Here is a 24,067-nt window from a genome sequence, read left to right on the forward strand (position 1 = left end):
TGAATGAAAAAAAATATTATACAAATGCTGGGAAATGTATAGCCAATAACAAAAACTTTGGTTTCCCAGCATTTGAATAATAATTTATTTTTGCAAACGTCAAACGTCATACTTAGTTAAAAATGTGATTTTTATTACTATACAGCCCTTGCTGTCCAATTTTGGACATAGGCCTCCTCTTCCTTCTTTCATGTCTCTCTATTGTAGGCAGTTTGTATCCACTTCGAGCCTATATATATATATATATATATATATATATATATATATATATATATATAATATTTCCGGTTCTTCTTCATTGCTTGCTACCAGATCCATTCCTAGGTATGTGAATCTATTTACATGTTCTATATCGTCAATAAAGTGTTGTTGCACCGGTCTATTTGATCTGGTTTGTCTTGAAAGTTTGTCTTGAAAGTTTGTTTGAAAGCCTATTTCGCGATGGGCCACATATTCAAATCGCGAGACGTACACCGGAAAACAAAACTCCGGGTCTATAAAACAATAATCAGGCCCATAGTAAGTTATGGTTGCGAAACATGGGTGGTGACACAGAAATCTGCCAATGCATTAGATGTGTTTGAAAGAAAAATATTACGTAGGATCCTGGGCCCAATAAGTGAAAACAACAACTGGCGAATTAGGTACAATAGAGAAATATACGAGCAATATAGCGAACCAACTCTAGCACAACATACTAAACTGCAGAGATTACGATGGGCAGGGCACGTGGTCCGCATGCATGAGAATAGAATCCCCAGAAAATTATTAAATGCAAGAATGCAGGGAAAAAGACCTGTTGGAAGACCTAAAAAGAGATGGGAAGATGAAGTCGATGAGGATGCCAGGAACTGCCTGGGAACGCGTTCATGGAAAAGAACAGCGGTAAATAGAGATGGTTGGAGAAGCCTGTTGAAGGAGGCCAAGGCCCGATTTGGGCTGTAGCGCCATTGGATGGATGGGATGGATATATAATATTTAAAATTAGACATGCCATAATAAATTAGTTTCAGAAATATGCTTATATCATAATGCTTATATCATAATCTTCAGCAGTAGTAGATTAGTCTTCATCCTGTAGATTTATTTCTAGAATAAATTAACACCTCTGGGTTATTTGGGTCAATCGGTCGAAGGTTTTTTCTTATAGTAATATATATCAGAACGCCGTTTGGCTGCTCAATTCCTTAGTGAAAGTTTATCCTATTTTATCAAATATTACACAATTTAAACGCTAGTGATACCACACCCATGGTTGTGATCTTTATACAGAAAACTCGTTTGAATAATTAAAAAAACTAAAAGCAGTTTGTACTGAACTTTTTTTCGCGAACAAGCGAAAAATTGTACGGATTGTTGAAAAATGATTTGTAATTGTAAAAAATTATCGTATGGCATTTTTGCCGGAAAGCTCCTTTCGGGTTGTTCCGGCGCCAATTGCATCTTTAGCCCTGTTTCAGGTAACTAAAATGTCGATGCACACTAGCCCAGGGGGACCGACGACTGTACGTGCCCTGCGAAGCACGGTGATGACTCTTCTTTTTTTAATGATCTTTTTTTAAAAAACAAAATGTTGTTGGTGCCAAGAATCCAACTCATGCGCTCTGGCTGAGAAGGCCAATATCTTAGTTGCAGAGCTACGACCGTCACTATGTTGTTAGATATTTTTATTTTGTAAAAAAAAGAAAAAATAAAAAAGTAATTGCATTTTTTTGGGTATATTTATGTTAAAATTTACTCGATATATTCGATTAAATAATTTGAAAAACTTTTCTTCTTTTTCCGTTTGATTACTTATTACTACCTTTATTTAAAATAAAAACAAACGAGTTACTAGCACTATAAAATACTAAAACAATCATTAACAGGGCTTTTAAGCCATTGCTCAATCTTCATTATCATCATAAACAGCTATACCATTCATCGTCGGGTATAAACTTCTCTTAGATATATGTCGATCCGTTTCTGTTGGTTGCTTTTTCTGGATCCATTCGTTTAATGTCATCGGTCCATTTAATTTAAGGTCTGCCTTTAGTTCTATTGTGTGTTACTGCATATCGTTCAACAATTCGCTTTATATTGGGGTTATATTGGAGTGACAACGTTGTCGTGAATGAATACGAACTTGTTACAATTTCTGTGCGTAATAATTTCTATTTTCGCAATATACAACAAAAAAGATTCCAAAAATTTTCAATACAGGTGATTAACTGTATAGTAGCTATAGGGCAGTGATAAAAATTCCCTTTCTAACTGAATTCAGCGAGTAATAAATCCATAATTTTGGTAACTGAACAACCAGGTAAATATACCTCACCGATAACAGTAATTAAGGTCAGCTGATAACACCCACAGAAGCTAGTTGGCCACACCAAAATTATTTGCGACCTTGCCGGCGTTTAAGTAAATTATATTTAATTCGGAAATTGAAATTAAAAGAGAGCAGTAATTGCAGTTCTGCTAGCGAATAGAGATCCGGCGGGAAGACTGGTCTTTTGAAGCTTTCGGTGGGCTGCAGAAACTACAGAAACTAGAACGCACGAAAAATAAAATGGATAGTGATGATAACGAATATGATATGGATAATAACCAAAAAAAAGGAGGAGGGGTAAAAGTGGAAAAAATCTAAAGGGAAATAAAATGGGTCTAGCACTAAAAATGTTAGAAAAACTGACGGAGAATGTAACAAAACTAACTACAGATATTCAAGAAATAAAATATAAACAGAATCAGTATAGACAGGAGCTTAAAGTACTATGAGAAGAAAACGAAGATATAAGAAAGGAAAATAAAGAACTGAAACAGAAAATGGACGAAATAGAGGAGAAGATGGATAAAATGGAAAAAGAAAAGAGAATAAATATGGAATTAAGTAACAAAGAGATTAATTAAAAACTCAGATCTAGATTTGAAAGACAAAAAGATACTAAAAGATGGGGTGCCCAAATTCTTTCAGCATAAACTGAAATTGGAGGGCAAAATTTAAGAAATAGGGAAAAATAATGAAAATCTTTGAAGAAAAACTAAAAACCCGGAAAAACAGATATATATTAAAAGAAATTAAAGATCAATAAACATATATCGACGGTGAATTAAATAAGAGTAATAGAGATATACAGATGAAAATTAAAGAAGAAGCAAACATTTTTAGATCTGCAGGTAAACGACTAAAGATAGCACACAGCAAACTGATAAGAGACAGTGTGGAAATGGCGTCAGAAAGATAATAAATTTGTTAAAATGAAGGAAGCCAAAACAGCGATAAGCATGGATCCAAAAAACTAGGAAAGGACAGAAATAGAACTCAGACAATGGCAACCAATTTGGCAAAAATACGGACAAGAATAAATTTGATGATGACAGCAAGAAAAAAACAACAAAAGGTAACATAACGTTCAAAGATCAAAGAAGCAAAAAGAAAAAATACAAGGACTGGAAAGATGGAAGAAGTTGCAAGACAATTTAAAAAATACACAATAGACATCGCTGCCAGACAAGAAGTAAGATGAAAAAAAAACAGGAGAAATCACAAAAGAAGCATATGTATTTATGTACAGTGAAAACAACAAACAAGGCAAGAATGGAGTAGGGTTTAATATAAATAAAAACCTCGCAAGCAGCAAGCTGAGATTTACACTGGAAAAACAATATATAACATTAATAAATATATATGCTTCAACTGAAACATCCGATTCAACAGTAAAAGATGAATTATATGGACAACCTAAATTAAGCATGCGACGGAATACCAAACAAAGACATCATATTACTACTGGGATACGTAAACACACAACTGGGGAAAGAAGGATACTTGAAAGACCTAGTCGGAAACGGAAAAGGAACTCTACATGAAAAACAAATGACAATGGCCACAGGATCTGTCAACTCGCAGTAACACTAAATATGACTTTCCTATCCACAAAATTTGGGCACCCAAGAAATCATAAGGCACCTTGGAGATATCCAACTGGCAGTGAAAATCAAATTGAAGATCAAATTAAATGTTCAGCAACCAAAGAGTTAGTACAAACAATGCTGGATACGGGATCTTACAGAGGGACAAACGCGGACACGGATCACTTTCTGGTAATAATAAAAATGAGCGCGCTCAACGGAAAAAAAGATCAAATGGAAAGTCAACTCCAATAAATAGAACCTGGAAGCATTAGAAGAGACTGAAACAAGAGAAAAATTTGATAGTAGTTGTTGATACTCCGGTTATGTCTTTCTACTATGGCGTCGGACTGGGGAAGAACTGCCGGTTTTTGTTCTGGTCCCCTTAACACTCAGCAAAGCCATTATTGTCTTCCAAACTTCCAATTTGAAGTTGCGCCTCTTTTCGGAATGGAGTAGAAGTGAAACCCCATGTGGGGAAACGAAATTCTCAAGCAGGGCTTCACCAACAGCTTCTTGGTTCCCGAGTGCAACTTCTTCTGACCATCTGGAAAAATAGTCCGTAGCAACAATCAAATACTTATTTCCTGATGTTGTTAGTGAAAATAGTCCCATAATATCGACAGCAACTTATTTCCATGAAGTCCCAGTGATATCATGGAGTTCTACAAGCACCTCTTTAATATATATCATTGGGAGAACAACTTAAGGTACTGTTTTCCTTCCATCTGGACTCTCCCATTTAAGAATGATGACGTCATCTCGCTGACTCAAGGAGTCCCACTGAAGCCAACAGCCCTCCATAGCTTGTCGATAGACCATATTTGGCAATCTCCTACCACTATGACCTAGCTGCATTGTCCAGACACTCATCTTTAGATCTAGATCTTTCTTCTGCTCGTCATGATGATTTTCTTTGGTTATAGCTATTTCATCACATTCGCCCTCTATGGTTTTGGACAGTAGAATCTGGCCATTTCGTTCTTCTTGACGCTCGCAGAGTCGGTCTTTGCATGGTCTGTAGTTTCTCCAGCCGTCGAGCTATCTGGCCTTCAGGTATCTTTGAGGAGTCATTGAAAAGAGAATGGTCGATTCTTATCAAGAATCTTCTGCAATAGAGGAACGAATGGTAGTGTTCTACTGCTTTGACGACTGTCAATAACTCCTTCCTGGTTACACAGTAGTATCTTGGAAGTATTCTATGACGTCTTCCACGTCTTCCTCTTTGAGGAGTATCCGTATGAAGCATGAAAAGACCCTGTTCTTTAGGATATGCCAATATTGGAGCCATTGTCAATTTACGATTGAGAGTGGTCAAGGCAAGCTGGCAGTTTGGTGTTTAGTCAAATTGGCAGCTTCTTCTCATTCAGGTTATGGATAGGTTTAAAAATCTTTCAAAAAGCTTTCACAAAGTGATATGCGGCAGAAGTAACTGCAAAGGCCAAGGAAACTTCGGACATCGTGTTTCTTTCTTGGTGTGGGCAATTTTTGTATTGTTTTTTCTTTTTCCCGGCGCTGCTGCAAGTCCTAAAAATGAAATTACATGTACAAGGAAAGGGTGGAATTGCTTCGTGAAGACAATCTCACTAGAGCCATCTTACGACTATCCGCTAAAATAATCCTGGGGCACACGCCTCAACTGCAAAACATGGAAGTCAATAAAACAGAATAAGAACATATATTGCTCCTGTCAAGACAAATAAAATCAGTTGAGGTAATATGAATGAACAAAACTGGTGATCAAACCTAAAAAGTCCATTGACCTCCATGTCCTTGTACGTGTAAAACGATAGCTAATTTATTCTATATTATTGTTTAAAAATATTATTTTTACTTTGCACACAATTAATGAACATTTCTACAACCAAAAATTATTTTTATTTTTATTACAATTGTAATATCTTTGTCTTAATGAGTTTATGTGGTTTAATTGACAAACTTATTACCTCATATGTACCAAAGAAAATGAAATGAGGAAGTAGACAACCATTTGCTTATGTAGATTTAACTGTATGAAATTATTTGTGTTTCTAGGACACGATGAGCGAGGATACTGTTGTGAATTTATTAAAAGGTTCAATATTTATAACACTTACGGATTTAATTTATTTCTTTATTTATATTAACTTATCTGACAATAATTTATAATATATCCGTACGTAACAAATTCGCGAGCGCGGGTTCAGAATTAACTGTCCTTCCATATAAAAATGTTTTATTTTTATACATAAATCGCCGTTATCTCGAAAAGTCCAAATCATTCTTGAGTAGACGGCGAAACGGTAAAGGCAAACTGGATTTCCCTCGCATCGGTTCGACCTTTTTCTGAAAGGTCGTTCAGGTAAATAGATGCCTCTCGTAAACTCTACAACATATTAGAATAAAAACATGTTACAGGTTAAAACTATGACTCATATTTTTACGTAACATTGCCCCCCTCTCAAAAGATGGTTCCTCCTGGAACCTTGTTGGGACTAGAACTGGAACGGTATGCTGGTATCGGCAACTGGACCCTCTTTTACAACTTCCAGTTGTATAAAAATGACAAGGGACGGTTTTTTCTCCGCACCAGTAACTATGCGGATTGCAACAGACTAACACCTGGACTTCGGTGTCTTTAAAGATCTCCTCCACCATATTTCGGATAACCCTCCAATCTAATTGGCGGCACTCCAACTTTGGCATGGCTAACTTTTGCACGTCGGATTCTAGTACGTGCCCTCTCAGTTGAAGTAAGGCTTCCCATACATCTCGGTAGGTAGGTTGGTCACGGGCAGTGTCTTTTGTTACCAGGTAGAAAAGGTAACGTGATGCATCTTGGAGTTTCAAGGTTTTACCGGGAGCTGGCACTTGGCATTGAAGTTCTGCAACTCGACCAAACTTCCTTCGAAAGACGGATGCCAACCCTGGTGCGTCTTTGATACTGGCCGGGATGGTAAGGGCCAGCGAGTAGTCATCGGGGAGCGCGAGTAGATCTTGCTTTTCTTCAGTGGTAACACCATGTCTCGCTTTACCGGTACCTCCATAGGCACCCATGAATTCCTCAAACGTGAGGTCAGACACATCTTGGACTTGGTTTACTTCCACTTCTTCATCTACGTCGTGGTCACCTTCGAAAGATGCCAACCGGTTATGGTGTACTATCATCGGCTTTCCCCTCGGAATCTTGCTTATTCGGTAGATGACATCGTTGATCTTCTCCATGATGAGGTATGGACCTTCCCAAAACTGCTGCAATTTGGGAGAACAACCTTTTCGCTTCTTGGGATTATACAGCCAGACTTTGTCGTTCTTCTTAAAGCAACCCTTTTCGGCTTGTGTATCGTACCGTTTCTTCATTCGGTCGCTAGCGATCTGAAGGTGGGAACGGACCAACTCATGTATATCGTCCATTTTGCTTCGTAATTCGATCACATAATCCTCACCTGCTACATCTTCTCCAGGTCGACACCCAAATTCTAGATCACAAGGTAGTCGCATTTCGCGTCCGAATAGGACTCTGGCTGGTGTCTGACCTGTTGATTCGTTAACAGCAGATCTGTAGGCCATTGTGAAGAACGGAAGGTATTGGTCCCAATCTCGCTGATGATCGGACACCATCTTCGTCAAATACTTGCCGACTGTCCTATTCATCCGCTCTACCATACCATCAGATTGCGGATGATATGCTGTAGTTCTTGTTTTCTTCATGCCTAGTCTATCACATATTCCTTGGAATAGATCGCTTTCGAAGTTCCTGCCTTGGTCACTATGTATCTCCAAAGGCACTCCAAATCGGCTGATATATTCTTGGATCAACTTATCTGCAACGGTGGCGGCCTTCTGGTCGGGAAGTGCGTAAATCTCGACCCACTTAGTAAAGTAATCCATTACTACCAACATGTACTTGCCTCCATTTTCACTTTCTGGAAATGGTCCAGCGATGTCCAAAGCTATTCTTTCAAACGGGCTTCCAACATTATATTGTCTCATAGGAGCTCTCCTTTTCCGGTGAGGCCCGTTACTCGTAGCACAAATAGTACATTTCTTACACCAGTCTTTTACGTCGTCGGAACTGTTCATCCAATAAAACCGTTCCCGAATTCGCTGAAGGGTTTTCCTTACACCAAAATGCCCTCCCGATGGACTGTCGTGTAACTGACGAAGTACTTCGGCTATTCTGCTCTTTGGGATCACCAACTGTCTTCTCTTCTCTGAACCGTCATCATTTTCCAGGACTCGTTTAAGCAAGCCATCTTCCATGATAAATGAGTCCCACTGGGCCCAATACGTCTTAACTACTGAGCATAGGTTTGATATTTCTTGCCAAGGTGGTCGACGGTTTTCCTCTTTCCATTTTCGAATTTTCTGTATAACTGGATCTCTTTCTTGTTCTTCTCTGATCTTAATAGGCGTCCAGTCGTCGTTGACCATCGTTGTTCTTAGCACTGCTGCTTCCTTGGATTCCGTTTTGTTGCAGTGGGAACACTCTACTGGGCATGGCCTTCTGGAAAGAGAATCAGCGTTTCTATGGCTAACTCCGGCCCGGTGCTCAATCTTAAAATCGTATTCTTGGAGTCGTTCGATCCACCTGGCTATCTGACCCTCTGGATTCTTAAACTGCATCAACCACTTAAGGGCGGCATGGTCGGTTCGGATTAGAAACTTTCTGCCATAGAGGTATTGATAGAAGTGCTCTACTGATTTAACTACTGCTAGAAGTTCTCTCCTCGTGACGCAATAATTCCGCTCAGGTTTTGAAAGAACTTTACTAAAATATCCGAGGACTCGTTCCTGTCCTCCTTGAATCTGAGACAGCACTCCTCCAATTCCCACATTACTTGCATCTGTATCTAAGATGAACTCTCCTTCTGGCAGTGGATACCCTAAAATTGGTGCTGTTATTAAATGCTTTTTCAAGGTCCCAAAGGCATTTTGGCAGTCTGTATCCCAGCGGTAATCTCTTGCTTCCTCCGTAAGTCGCGTTAATGGCTTAGCGATATCTGCAAACTTCTTAATAAACCTCCGGTAGTAAGTACATAGTCCAAGAAAACTTCTCACTTGATGTTTGTCAGTTGGTTTTGGCCATTCCTTAATGGAATCGATTTTTCCTTTATCCACGGCCACTCCTTCTTTACTGACTATATGACCCAGATAATTGACTTTACCTTGAAATAGCTGACACTTCTTGGGGTTTAGCATCAATTGGGCAGCTTTAAGTCGATTAAAAACGTTTTCTAAATTCCTCAAATGATCTTCGAATGTCTCCCCCAAGACGATTATGTCATCCAAATAAACCAGGCATGTTTTCCAAAATAACCCTCTCAACACATTTTCCATAAGCCTCTCAAATGTCGCAGGAGCATTACAAAGTCCAAATGGCATAACGTTGAATTGCCACAATCCAGATCCTGTGGTGAAGGCTGTCTTTTCTTTATCAACTGGGTCCATTTCTACCTGCCAGTATCCAGACTTCAAATCTAAAGTAGAAAACAATTTACTTCCAGCCAATGTGTCCAATGTGTCATCGATCCGAGGCAGAGGATAACTATCTTTCTTGGTAACGTTGTTCAGCAAACGGTAATCCACACAGAACCTCGTCGTTCCGTCTTTCTTCTTAACCAGGACCACCGGAGAGACCCATGGGCTCGTAGAAGGTTCTATCACCCCGTCTTTCTTCATTTCCTGAACAATCGTTTCAGCTTCCTCTCTCTTCGCCTGTGGTAATCGTCGAGCTGTTTGACGAATTGGCTTAGCATTACCAGTATCAATTTTATGCTTAACAACGGTAGTTCTTCCCGTCTTTCCTCCTTTCGGTACGAAAATATCACGATACTGCCGCAGAAATTCCCTTAATTTCCTTTTCTCCATCTGATTTAGAGACTGTCCTGCAACTGCAACCATTTGGTCGAATTTGTCGTTGGAATTATCAGATGTTGTCGCCTGACGGATTATGGATGTCACAGGTACACAAGTTCCTACTTTTGTCTCTTTCTTTATGGTCACTGGGTAGTCGTTGACATTGATAAGTCTCACAGGAATTTCTTTAGCCGAAGTCACCAATTCCTTTCCAATTATGATTCCACGGCCAACCTCATCGTCGTGGTTCCAAGGCTCCATCATAACAGGTCTCCCTTCGTCCACAATTCCCTGTAGCCGCGCTACTATGATCGTTTCGCTTCTCGCAGGCACGACTGTATCTTCTTTAATGGCTGCTTGCACAGTGTTGTCATTATGTGGATGGAGAAATACTTCCTCGTTGCCAACTTTGATTACCTTATTCTTAAAATCCAATTGGAATCCATGCATATTCATTACGTCCATTCCTAATATAACATCCTCTTCGATGTCAGCAACTATAACAGTATGGACAAACTTTTCTGCTCCAATTCCCAATTGTACTTGGATTTCTCCATGAATGTTGGCATTTTCACCTGTAGCGGTCCGAAGTCGCAACCTCGTTGGTAACAGTTTCTTTCGGCTGTTTATAACTGTCGGGCGTATAATGGTTCTGGTCGCTCCGGTATCCACCAACAACGTATGCTTTTTACCATTTATGTCTCCATCTACATATACACTATCTTCACGACATTTCAAAGAAGCTATTAGTATGAGAGGGTCTTTGGAAAAGTTTTGGGTCGAAGCTGCCCCCCTAAGGCTGACCCGTTCTAGTTTTCCTGATGGTGAGTTTCTTGATTTGCGTCGTACCTAGGGTGCTTACAGGAGCTTCGTACGTGTCCTATTTCGCCACAATTCCAGCATCTGATGGTCGTCGTTTTCTTGTATGTCATGCTTTTCATCATATTAACGAGCTGGTCAAGTTTATCTTCCTCTCCTTCCTCTTTTACAGTCCTAACTTTACTGTACCCTCCAGAGGCCTGCGTAGCTGACTCATATTCGAGGGCGGCGGATAAGACATCAACCAGCGTCTTGTGACGAGCTAATCGTAGTGTTCTCTGCATTTCATGATCACGAAGACCATCAATAAACGTTTGAACGGCCAATTTTTCCATCATGTCTTCGGGAGCTGTTGGATAAGCATATCGTACTAATCTGGCAATATCTACCTCATATTCTTGAAGAGCCTCATCTTTCTTCTGTCTACGATTTTTAAGCTGCGACTGATATACATGCTCCAAATGTTCGTGGCCATATCGCATATTTAACCTCTTCTTCAGTTGTTCGAAATCATCGGTCTCCTCTACGGCTATGGTCTGAAGCACATCTAAGGCATCTCCTCGAAGAGCGATAGTCAGGTTTACAGCCTTTTCTTTTTCAGACCATCCATTTGCTCTTGCGGCTGATTCGAACTGTTTCATGTAGTTGTTCCATGATGATTTTCCGTCGAAAGTTGGGACTTTAACATGAATAGAACCTCCACTTCCTTCAAATTTCGGCCGTGTCTCCAACTTAAATTTCGTCTCGTCTTCTTTTATCTCCACTGTAATCGGATTGTTACCTCTCTCTGCTGTCCCTGTTTCTTCCATCTTCCTTTCCATCTCTTTAATCTTTTCTTCGAAGGCCAACTTATCGGCAGCAACTTGGTTTTTTAACGAAGATATTCTATCGTCCAGGGCAGACATCTCAGAAGTGACTTTAGAGATTTCTGAAGAGATGTTAGCAGAAACTTTGCTTTCCAGGGAAGAAATCTCGTTAGAAACTTTGCTTTCTAAAGAAGCGATGTCGCCGGAAACTTTCGAAATATCGCCAGAAACTTTGTTCTCTAATGATGCGATATCACCGGAAACTTTGGCTACATCAAAAGAAACTTTCGAAATATCGTCAGAAACTTTGTTCTCCAATTTCGAAATCGACGAGATGACAGCATCTTCAAATATATAAGTCTCTGGATCTAGACCTTCTTCTAGCAAAGCGTTCTTTAGTCGTTGGACTAACTCAGCCTTTTTTCCGGTAGAAGCTAATTCTCTGTCTTCGAGATGTCTTCTTAAATTCGTCACTGTGAGCTCATAAATCGTAGCCATTTTCACAATTTATTTTACGTATTCACTTGTATTATTATTATAAGTCTAATTTATGTTCGATCTCACTCTGACACCATTTGTTGTGAATTTATTAAAAGGTTCAATATTTATAACACTTACGGATTTAATTTATTTCTTTATTTATATTAACTTATCTGACAATAATTTATAATATATCCGTACGTAACAAATTCGCGAGCGCGGGTTCAGAATTAACTGTCCTTCCATATAAAAATGTTTTATTTTTATACATAAATCGCCGTTATCTCGAAAAGTCCAAATCATTCTTGAGTAGACGGCGAAACGGTAAAGGCAAACTGGATTTCCCTCGCATCGGTTCGACCTTTTTCTGAAAGGTCGTTCAGGTAAATAGATGCCTCTCGTAAACTCTACAACATATTAGAATAAAAACATGTTACAGGTTAAAACTATGACTCATATTTTTACGTAACAATACCTTTAATGGTTGCGTACAGAGTGGATAAAATCAGAGAAATATATTAGCACTTATAATATGTAGAAATATAATTATATTTTCAAATGTTTTAAAATTATAAATATATATTTCAAATTATAGTAATTAAATATACTCCAAAAACCCATATATTATAATTGCCTACATTTTCTGTTTGATTTAGTTTTGTCAACAATTGAGACGGTTTGTTTACAAACGTTAATATAAAAATGATTTGTTTACACTAATTCAATTATCATCACAAAAAAACTAAATAAAAACAAGTACCACTTGTCTCTATGTATGTTAATTGTTTATTTAATTTATTTATGTATTCATTTATTTATTTTTCCGTCGACCGTTCATTTATGATTAATTTTAACACCTTCAAAATCATTGATTAATGACCCCTATTAATGAATGATTTTCTATTAATGAACGATTTTATTATAGGCAATACAACATACATTGCTTGTATAAATTAATTTAACCACATTTAACGCTCTGTGATTGGCAGTTACCTGTGGTGTAGGCAACCAAACATACCTATTTATATTCCCACTAAAAAATTATTTAAAATGAAGTAGCCGCTGTAAGTACTGTCTGTCATTGTATGTCATTATTTATCATTAAGTAAATAAAAATTTAAACTAAGATATTTTTATTTCTAAAAAGTATGGTCGACGGAAAAGTTTTGTTACGAACTCGTGAATTAAAATGGCGATTAACAATCTCGAACATTAACGCACTCGCTTCGCTCGCGCGTTAATATATCTCAATTGTTAATCGCCCTTATTAATACACTTGTTGGTTAAATAACTATCATTAAAGTTTTTGGTAATTTTGTTGTAATTATTTAATTGTTAATACCCTTTATTACATTCAAAAATCTTTAAAACATTTTATGGAATGTATTTCGGTGGAAATGAAAAATTCTCTAATATAACCACTCTGATCTAAGGCACAGAATAATTAAACAATCAGAATGGCTGCCCATTCTGCTTGTCAACATAAGTACGCGTCAGTGGCGCACCCAGGGGGCGGGGTTTTGGGGGTTAAGCCCCCTGCCTCCCCCCCAGGGCAATATTCTCTGGGACTCTATTGGGACTCAAAATGGAGGCAACATGAAAAAAATTTCGGTGCCCAACCAAAACCCCACCCACAGAAAATTCTAGGTACGCCAATGGTATGCGCATCTCGTTCGCGCAGACGAAATCAGCCATGTTTTAAATTGAACCAGAGTTATTCAGTGAAATTTTATTTGGTGAGCATTAGAGTTCAGTGGTAGCGTGTGTTATGTATATAATGTGTTATGTATATAAGTAATGATGCATGGATATTTCCTCAGTTAAATTTTTATTCTCCAATTTAGTCATAGCAGTAACAATAAATAACAACTTACCTTTTTTAGACATTTTTCAGATCCTCTCATCCTGTAGTACAGATATCCGGCAATCATTCCAATGAAGTATGGTGATGCCCTCGTGTGTGACTTGGAATAAGTTAAGAGGAAATCTTCCTGTTGTTTCGGTTGCCTCAGGAAATCAGGATAAAAGAACAACACCGCAGATTTCTGGTAATACCAAACTATAGCGAACGGAGTTATAATAGCGGCCATGGTTACGAAAGAGAGAAGTATTAGGCCCATTTTCTTGTTTTTGTATATAACTATACATAAAATTACTGCCACCATGAAGTAATGGAAATCGCACGGAAGGTACCAAGAATGTACCATGCACTGAAAAATAAAAATATATATTTTTTATGATAGGTATTTACTTATCTGATTAATTGTATAGTTTATACACATATAAATAGATAATAAAACAAATATTATATATTAAATTTTTATATAAACTGGAAATTCAAATATAATATGGTCTATGAAAGTTTTGCTTAATTTTATATTTATTTTTTGTGGTTTTTGCGTCGAAAGCTCAGCGGGCTAGACTACTCACTTTTTTATGAGTTGACATAGTGAGTAGTTGGTTCTAGCCACACATCATCTAAAAAAATGCAAACGTTAACATTTCAATATGGATCCCTAGCTTTGAATAAACTAAATACTAAGCCAAACATATTTTGAAAAACAGAAAGAAACTTTTACAAGACTCCGAATCAAAATAGAATGTCTAAAAGAACTTCGAGTGGAATTGGAACAGAGAAAATCGAATGTAGAGAAAAATTTAACCATAAAATTGTAAACTTTCGTCACTAATTCTGATATTTCAGGTTTTCATAATTTTCTCTCTTTCTATACTAATCTAGCTACTTTAAATTCCAAATTTAAATAATTTTTATACAACATCCAAAACCTAAATCCTCAAATAATTCTTATCACTGAAACATGGTTAATGATCTTGACTCTCTTTAAAACATTGATAATTATTTCCTTTATATGTGTGATCGTCGTAATCGACGTGGAGGAGAAACTTGTATCTACCTGTCTTCAGAAATTACTAATAATTTCTCTGTTACATCTCTTTACTGTCCCTAATATGGAACTTCTTGGTTTAAGAATATGTCATAAAACCTCTTTTGTTTTTCATCTAGTATGTGTTTATCGGCCTTGTGATTCTAGATTAGCAGATGATGAGTCCCTTATCGCATCACTTGATGAACTGTCTAGGCTAGAGAATCTGATTGTTATTGGAGACTTTAATTTTAGAGACATTTCGTGGTCTATAACTGATCCACCTAGTGGCTTAACAACTTCCAAAAATATATTTACAGATTTTCTATTAAATTCTAATTTACATGAATTCATAACGGAGCCGACTCGTTTCAGAATCAATAATTTACCATCTATTTTGGACTTGATATTCTCTAATGATCCCCATTTATGAACACATCCCAAAATAAGATCTCCAGTAGGTAACTCAGATCATGCAGTCATAACGTTTTATATTCAGTTTAACTTACAGTATTGTACTTTTAATCTTAATGTTAATAAAACGGTACATGAAATAATTGATTTTGAAAATGCAATGGTTGTTAATTTCTGCAAAAACCCAAATACCTTCAAAAAAACCATATACAAAAATAACATAAAACCTTGGATTAATGGGGAATTAATATATCTGATCAAGTATAAAAGAAAGTTGTGGAACAAATATAGACGTACAAATCGCATAGAGGATTTACTAATTCATCGAGATTTTTCCAAACATTTAAAGAAATATCTACATGAAGCTCGTGTTGCCTACGAAGAGAGTATAGCCATTAGTAATAACTGTAAAAAATTGTACAAGTATATTAGATCTTCGTTGACAACAAAAGTTTCTATACCTTTACTGGAAACTGATAATGGGGATATATCCCAAAGTAATTATGAGAATGCCGAAGTCCTCGCCAGTACTTTCTCTAAGGTTTTCTCTGTAGAACCCACTAATCATCAGTTGCCTAATATTACTTCGTCACGAGTTTCTTCTTCCCTTGAAAATATAATCATTACTCCTGAAAAAGTTAAACATCATCTTCAAAGGCTAAAAAATAATTCGTCTCCTGGTCTCGACTTAATATCTTCTTTTATTTTTAAAGAAATGTTCTGATGCTTTAGCTTACCCACTTATATGTGATTATGTCTTTATCATTCACCACACATATTTTGCCTCCTATATGGAAAACCGCATCTGTAACACCGATTTTTAAAAAAGAGCACAAATTGAATCCTAATAACTATCACCTTAACACCTATAATATCTAAGATAATGGAATCTATTATTGCCGAGACAATTTCTGATCTTCTGCAAAATGAACTGGTCATACCAGAACAGCAGCATGGTTTTGTCATAGGACGTTCTACAATGACAAATCTTCTCTGGTGTGTCAATGAATGGTCAAGAGCATTAGGCAGAAAAGCCCCGGTAGACATTATTTACCTCAATTTTGCTAAAGCTTTTGATCGAGTTTCAAAGCGAAGACTATTACATAAATTGGAACACCTTGGTATCCTTGGTCAATTACTGAGATGGATCGACGCGTATTAAACAGATAGAAAGTTTTGTTTTAGAGTTGGGGACTCTTTCTCAGTTGAGAGAACGGTTTTAAGTGGGGTACCGCAAGGATCAGTTTTGTACCCACTTTTATTTATAGCATACTCAAGTGATCTACAATTTCACATTAAATGCAGCAAAGCTTTCTTAGATGACACGAAGCTATTTTCCGATCCCTCCGTAAATTTCCAGTTACTACAAGATGACCTTGATTGCATATCGGAATGGTGCTCTACTTGGATGCTGCCTCTTAATGTGTACAAATGTGTAGTTCTTCACATGGGTAAAAATAATCCGTGTCTTTCTTACTCTATTAATGGGCGTGTGTTAAAAACAGTGAAATCACATGAGAATGATCTAGGTGTTATAATTAATAACAATCTAAGTTGGTCGGAACATATTTTGCATATTTCTAAAAAAGCTATGTAACAGTAAATTATATCTATTAAATAAAACGTTTGCGAGAGTGTCATTTATGAGCTCAGTTCATCTGTTTAAACTGTACATTCGTCCAGTTCTGGAATATTGCGGAACTGTTTGGTGTCCGGTATTAGTGCGCGATCGTAATATTCTCGAAAACGTACAGCGGCAGTGCACTAGGATGTCTTTTGGTCGCTCAAGATCTACGTATACAGAAAGACTGAATATGGCCAATCTCACTACATTTGAACAACGTCGACTTCGAGGAGATTTAATTATTACGTTTCGGATAGTAAAATACAACTTTGGAAATGTGGGGGATATGTTTATACTAGACAATGACAATCGTCTTCGTGGGCACAAACTTAAAAGGGAAACTTTTTTAACAACAACTAGACAATTTTTCTCTGTAATCGAGTGTTCTCGATATGGAATAGCCTTCCGGCTGATATCATAGATGCTCCATCTGTCAATATTTTCAAAAATAAACTGGATGACCATTTGCTCCATAGTTGAACATTTAATTTGTACTAAACACTTGCTATTACCCATGTTTTTGTATATTTATTTAGTTAGTTAGTGCTTAATATGTTATTATTGTAATGTAACCATTTAATTGTACACTATATAACATTGTATTCACATGGGCATATGGATCTTGCGACCACTGCTCAAATTTATTGTAAAATAAAATAAATACATCGGTCAATTTAAAAGAACGCTCGTATATTTTGTACCTTCTTAGCCCTGTAGCAAATGTGAATATAAAGGACCCTTACACTTTTCTTATCTAAATGTAGTTTCAGTTAAATAGGCCGAAACTTTGCAGAGAGATAGCTTTGGTCAGGCTGATCAAGGGTTATTATTGGGCCAAGACTCAGACATCAATTGTTTCTGAGTTACATAGGTTCAAAGTGTCGGGTTTTAGTCCTTTTGAATAATACATATTTGTAAAATATACAGAGTTTTAATAAATACGTGCAACTAACTTCAGGACGTGATTCTGCATGAAAAATATTGTCAGTTTGCTATATAAACGCATGCCTGCAAATGCTTTCTTTTTTTTGACACACGTTTAGAAATTTTATATTCATAATCGGTGCACATACGGTCATCTAAAGCTATATAGCGCGCTATATATATATATATATATATATATATATATATATATATATATATATTGTTATGATGTGTTTTTTGTTTGAATGATGAGCAATGAGTATTTTTAATAATATAATATATAGGGTTTTTATCGCGGTTCTCAAAGAATTAGTTTGTAAGTACTTTTTTAAATTATCTTTATTATAACTATTATGAAACACACATATATATCTAACCTAGTCAATGTAAATTTAAAATAAACTATCTTTAAACTGATATTCTTATAAAACTAATTAAATTCTATAGACAATCTAAAATTTAAACAAACTATCTTCAAAATTGAAATTGTTATGACACTAACTAAATTATATTAACAAAATTTTGTACCTTTCTTTCACTGAATGCCTAAATGAACTGTTTTCCACTATATATATTCTAATCACCACTGAATGTCTTCGTACTTCGGTTATCCTTGTTTTTGTGAAATTACTTTTTCCAATTATCAGCTTCTACCAATTTAAGATATAGTTTTCTTCACCAGCATTTATACATCACCAATCAAACCAGCAAACAGCATTTATATTTATTCTTCTTTTCAATATACCAATATCCAATTATTATAAGTTGATTTATACTAATCTCCAACCATAATATAATTTAATTTCTTCCAATATACCTTTTTTTATCTTCAATAATTATTTGTGTATAATTATAAATGTGCATTAAATTATATGCATAATTTTTAATCTTCATTTAACTCACTATATTAAACAATTGGACTATCTCCAACTAACTTTCATATTTCTTATAAAACTGCTTGACTGACTTACTAAAACTGTGAACAATTGACTTCACTAATTAATTGTGTCTATCTTCTACTAACTTTCATAATAAACTGCTTGACTTCTGACTAAAAAACTCAAAAACTGCCATCTTGAATCCAAATCACGGGTATTTATATCTTTTGGATATTCTAGAACCATCTCGTAAGATATCATGTTCCAATTTGTTCCATTACTTTCATATAGATGTTCTCGAAAAAATATCTGTTCGATCCACCGCCATAATCATTATATCGAGAATGTTCGACTGTAAACAATGGTCATCTCCGCTGATCCAGAGAATTCCATTCTTTTCTATTAATAATTTTGTTTACATTTAGGCTTTTCAGATCAGAATAAACATTCAAATTAGTAACTAACACTCTAATTTAATAAAATACACATTTCAAACAATATAACCCCACTTATATTCGTAAAATTCTTAAAATGACACTTAGGAATGGAGGGTATAGTGTGTTGCCTAGTCACATGGCTCACTTAAAAATATCTACAAAATCATAACTACTAAAATACAACTTTTTACAATTATTATATGCTAATTTCTTAAAATGCCCTCACATAAATATATTTTTATAAAATTCTCTAGTATATAACTTATTTAAAATAATCAAATACTTTTTAATATCTAATATTATGTAGTATATAACTTATAAATTATTTTCTATAAACCCCAATCGTCACAATATATATATATATATATATATATATATATATATATATATATATATATATATATAACTATATAGCGTTATTGATGACTAAAACTACTTTCATGAAAATAAAGACATTTCTATGAAATAATCATCTCAGTTTAGAACTAAGACAAAGGATGCTTAAGTGATATATTGGGTTTGTACTTTTGTATGGAGCAGAAGTGTGGACATTAAAAGTATTAAGTATGAACATAATTGAAGCATTGGAAATGTGGATTCGTAGACGGATGCTGAAGATACCGTGGACAACAAGAACGACTAATGAGAAAGTAGAAGAATAGAATACTGATCCTTAAAGGTAAAATAAAACGCCGTAGAGGAGTAGGAAAAAACAGGTTTATTGGTTAAAAACAAAAACATTGCCAACTTCGGATTACTCTAATATGGTACGTGACGAAGAAGAAGCAGCAAAAGTGAAGAAAAGGAAGCAGATTATAGAGGCGAGAGACCCTATGTACAATAACGTTACTACTGTACCTCGACTTAAGTCAAGACATAGCTTCACACAAAGAACTACGCCTGTAAATGGGACACCACAAGACAAATGTACTTAACTGTGGATAGATTATACCGGCTAATACTTACCTACAGCCTAGTGAGTCATTCGCACCTGGACATGAGTTACGGTATACTAAGTGGAGAAATTTTAACTGACTGATGGTAGGAGTATCAAATTGTAGGAGTAACATAGTGCTATACTAACCTTGATCGATCTTTTTGTGGAGATATACTCCTGATCATTTACTAGTCTGTACAGATATAAACTATGTGTATACTTATGAAGCCTTATACTCTTATAAGATTATACCCTTTACTAGAAATGGCCTGGCAACAAGAAATAATGCCGAAAGAATGGTGTGGTAGTATTATTGTACCAATACACAAGAAAGAAAAAAAGGAATCATGCATGAATTACAGAGGAATCTCACTAATCAACACTACATATAAAATATTGGCTTCGATATTATTAAAAAGATTATTACCATACGCCGAAGAAATAGTTGGTGACTACCAGTGTGGTTTCAGGCCTGGCAGATCGACTATTGATCAAATATTTACAATAAGACAAATACTTGAAAAGTATTGGGAATATAATCACGACGCGTATCAGATTTTTATATACTTCAAACAGGCTTATGATTCCATTAATCGTGTAACATTATGGAAGGCAATGATCGAGCTCGGCGTACCCAAGAAACTGGCTGCGGTAACACAAATGTGTGTAAGTAACTCTTTTGCACAAGTTAGAATAGGGGGAAAAATATCAAATGCTTTCTGCGTAAATTCTGGACTGAGACAGGGAGATCCGTTGTCCCCATTGCTGTTTAACCTGGCCTTAGAATATGTCATGCTAAAAATATATCCAAAAATCAAACCAGACATAACTGCTCGGGGAGCAAAAATCATACTCGCCTTTGCCGATAACGTAGACGAGTAGCACAATCAACATTAGAAATTAAGGATATTTTCTCGAGCTTTGAAGAAGCTGCATTAAACATCGGTCTAAAAATAAATGAAGACAAAACAAAATACATGGTCGTCTCAAAACAAGAACGACGGCGAATAAGACAAAACATTACTATAAATGATCACAACTTCGAAGTGGTTAAAGAATTTAAATATCTAGGAGCAACAATCACAAATGACAACAAATTAGAGCGAGAAGTTGAAACGAGAATAATGGCAGGAAACAGATCTTTCTTTGCAATGCAACATCTAATAAAGTCAAAACTTCTTTCACGAGACACAAAAATCCGGATATATAAGACCATAATACGACCAGCCGTCACGTATGGAAGTGAAACATGGACGCTATCAAAAAGAGAAATAAATAAATTGCTGGTGTGGGAACGTAAAATTCTTCGAATGATATATGGCCCTTGCAGAGACAGCGTGACAAACGAATGGAGGGGCAGATACAATAACGAGCTAGAGTCTCTATTCGGAAAAGAAAATCTAGTCAGATATATAAAGGCCAATAGACTCAGATGGGCAGGGCATGTGATACGCAGTAACGACAATCGCCTTATTAACAATGTGTTATGGGAAAGGCCAGAGGGAAGAAGGTCTGTAGGGCGGCCTAAAAAAAGGTGGTAAGATGCAGTCAAAGAAGATCTAGAGAAAATGGGAGTGCGACAATGGGAATTACTGGCACAGGACCGACAAACATGGAAGGCAATAGTAAACGCGGCAAAGACTCACGAAGAGTTGTAGCGCCATTGATGATGATGATGTATACTTGAAGCAAGTTGCATAATCTTGACTTAATAAAATATAAAAAAAATTAAATATACATATTTATATTAACGAATGATACACTTTTGTATCGATTTTAGTCTTTTTGTTAGATTTTAAGTTTTATTTGCACAATTCTAAATTGTTTTTGGTTGATTGAAATGTATGTTCCGGACACGGAAATGAATAATCAATTATTTATTATTACTGTAGATAAAAATTATTATTATAAACATCTATTATAATTTTTTTTTAAATAAACGTAACTTATTTATCAAAATGTGAGGATTTCATAAGGAGGAAATGGTAAGTTATCAAAATAATTGTAGTATGATGATGTCTAAATATCATATAAAACGATAAATAACTATTGAGAAATATTTAAATTAGTTCTTACCATTTTCTCAGGATTAACATAATTGCTAATATATAATATGTTTGTCCACCAATTTTGTCTACAGTCGTTTACTTCGGCGTTAACAATCGTCTTCCACATTGGACCACTTCCAACGTATTTAAATAATGTCGCATAGTAAAATATAACTATAGCATATACTGGTGTCAGTCTAAAAAGAATAAATATTTAAATATGGAACTACCTCTTTTAATTTCTTGTTACATTATCATATCCAAAGTGTATTCATGGGAAATCGATTTAAGAATCGTGAAAATTTTTTACTAAATTTTAAATAAACTTTTATCGTTAAAAAAGATGCTTTTCAATTGTTTAATGAATTTATTAATACCCTACTGATAAAAGTTTTCCATTTATCGGTATCCATTTTTTAAGTTTACGAACTACTTTAAGGTACGGATCGTGAGTTATGTGAGATAGACTTAAGTAAGATAACTTAAGTAAGTATATTAATATAATAATACTATCTAAAAGTTTTTGCTGTAGTCACATTCTTCTTCTTTAGGTGCCGTTTTCTTAACGAAGGTTGGCGATGACCTCTGCAAAGTCTTCCCTATTTTGGGCTTTCCTTATTAAACTTTGAAAGTCTAATCCTGTCCAAACTTTGATGTTGCGCAGCCAGGTCATTTGTCGTCTACCCGGGCCGCGTCTGCCTTCTATTTTCCCTTCTATAATAAGCTGAAGGAAGTTATACTTGTCGTGTCTAAATATGTGTCCAAGATAAGACGTTTTACGCTTGCTGACAATTTCTGTGAGTTCACGTTCTCTATTCATACGCCTTAAAACTTCTTCATTTCTAACGCGGTCGGTCCATGGAATTTTCAGCATACGACGAAATACCTACATCTCAAAGTTCTCTAAACGTCGTAACGAGCTGACTGTTAACGTCCAAGCTTCCAAGCCGTGTAATAGTACACTATATACATAACACTTTATCATGCGGTATCGTAGGGACAAATCAAGATTACGGGTAGTGAGTAACTGTCACATCTTTAAGAAGGTGTTTCTTGCCTGTTCTATTCTACATTTAACCTCTTGTTCTTGGTCTAAGGTCTCATGTATCCAACAGCCTAGATACTTAAACTTTTTCACTTGTTCAACTAGATTGTTGTTGACTAGTATGTTTATAACTGGTGTGTGTTTTTTTGAAATTGCCATTGTTTTGGTTTATTTACATTCACCTTAAGGCCGTATAGTTCTTCTTCTCGCACTACTTTGGTTAACAGAATTTGTAGTTCTTCTTCACTGCCGGCAATCAGTACTGTATCATCGGCATACCTAATATTGTTCACGATTTTTCCATTGACTTTTATTCCTTCTTGTGCTTCATCTAGAGCATGTGCAAAGATGTCCTCTGAGTACAAGTTGAATAATAATGGTGATAGTATACAACCTTGACTAACTCCTCTTTGGATGTTGATGGTTTCAGTATCACCCATTTCAGTTCTGACAGAGGCGTTTTGGTTCCAGTAGAGTTCACGTATTGTATTAATGTCGTTTGGATATAGGTTCTTTTTTTGCAAGCATTCTATTAGCTGATCGTGTTTGACTTTGTCAAAAGCCTTTTCATAATCTATAAAGCACAAGTAGACATCTTTTTGTTGATCCCGACACTTTTGCATGAGTACAATGAAACTGAACAAAGCTTCTCGAGTTCCCATACCGTTTCGAAAGCCAAATTGTTCCTGACCCATATCTTCTTCGCATTTTTTGTAAATTCTGTTATGGATAATTTTTAGAAATAGCTTCAGAATATGAGTCATGAGACTTATTAATCGAAAGTCGTTACATTTTTTGCGTAGTTTGATTTGGGTATAGGCACAAACGTAGACGTTAACCAATCTTGTAGAATTGTACCAATCTTGTATATACTGTTGAAGAGTCTTGATAATAGTTCTAAATTATCTTCTTCCAAAAGTTGTATAATTTCACTATGAACGTAGTCAGGTCCAGAGGCTTTTGCGGTTTTCATATTTTTTAAGGCGTATTTTCTTTAAGATGGGCAAGTCGTTATTTTCGATGTTTGTTTGTCTATCA

The 24,067-nt window shown here is 35.8% G+C and overlaps 1 protein-coding gene across 1 annotated transcript in view; it reads right to left on the reverse strand.

The window, feature by feature from the left end:
• LOC140434931 (nose resistant to fluoxetine protein 6-like) overlaps nucleotides 1–24,067 on the reverse strand; it is a 127,093-nt gene that overhangs the window by 18,019 nt on the left and 85,007 nt on the right. Inside the window, exons 7-8 of the mRNA XM_072523570.1 lie at nucleotides 22,013–22,181; nucleotides 13,712–14,047 (exon numbers count right to left, since the gene is read on the reverse strand). Coding sequence (XP_072379671.1) covers nucleotides 13,712–14,047; nucleotides 22,013–22,181 — 505 coding nt within the window. The remainder of the gene's footprint in view (nucleotides 1–13,711; nucleotides 14,048–22,012; nucleotides 22,182–24,067) is intronic.

The sequence above is a fragment of the Diabrotica undecimpunctata genome, chromosome 2 (genome assembly GCF_040954645.1).
Source record: "Diabrotica undecimpunctata isolate CICGRU chromosome 2, icDiaUnde3, whole genome shotgun sequence".
Lineage (NCBI taxonomy): Eukaryota > Metazoa > Arthropoda > Insecta > Coleoptera > Chrysomelidae > Diabrotica > Diabrotica undecimpunctata.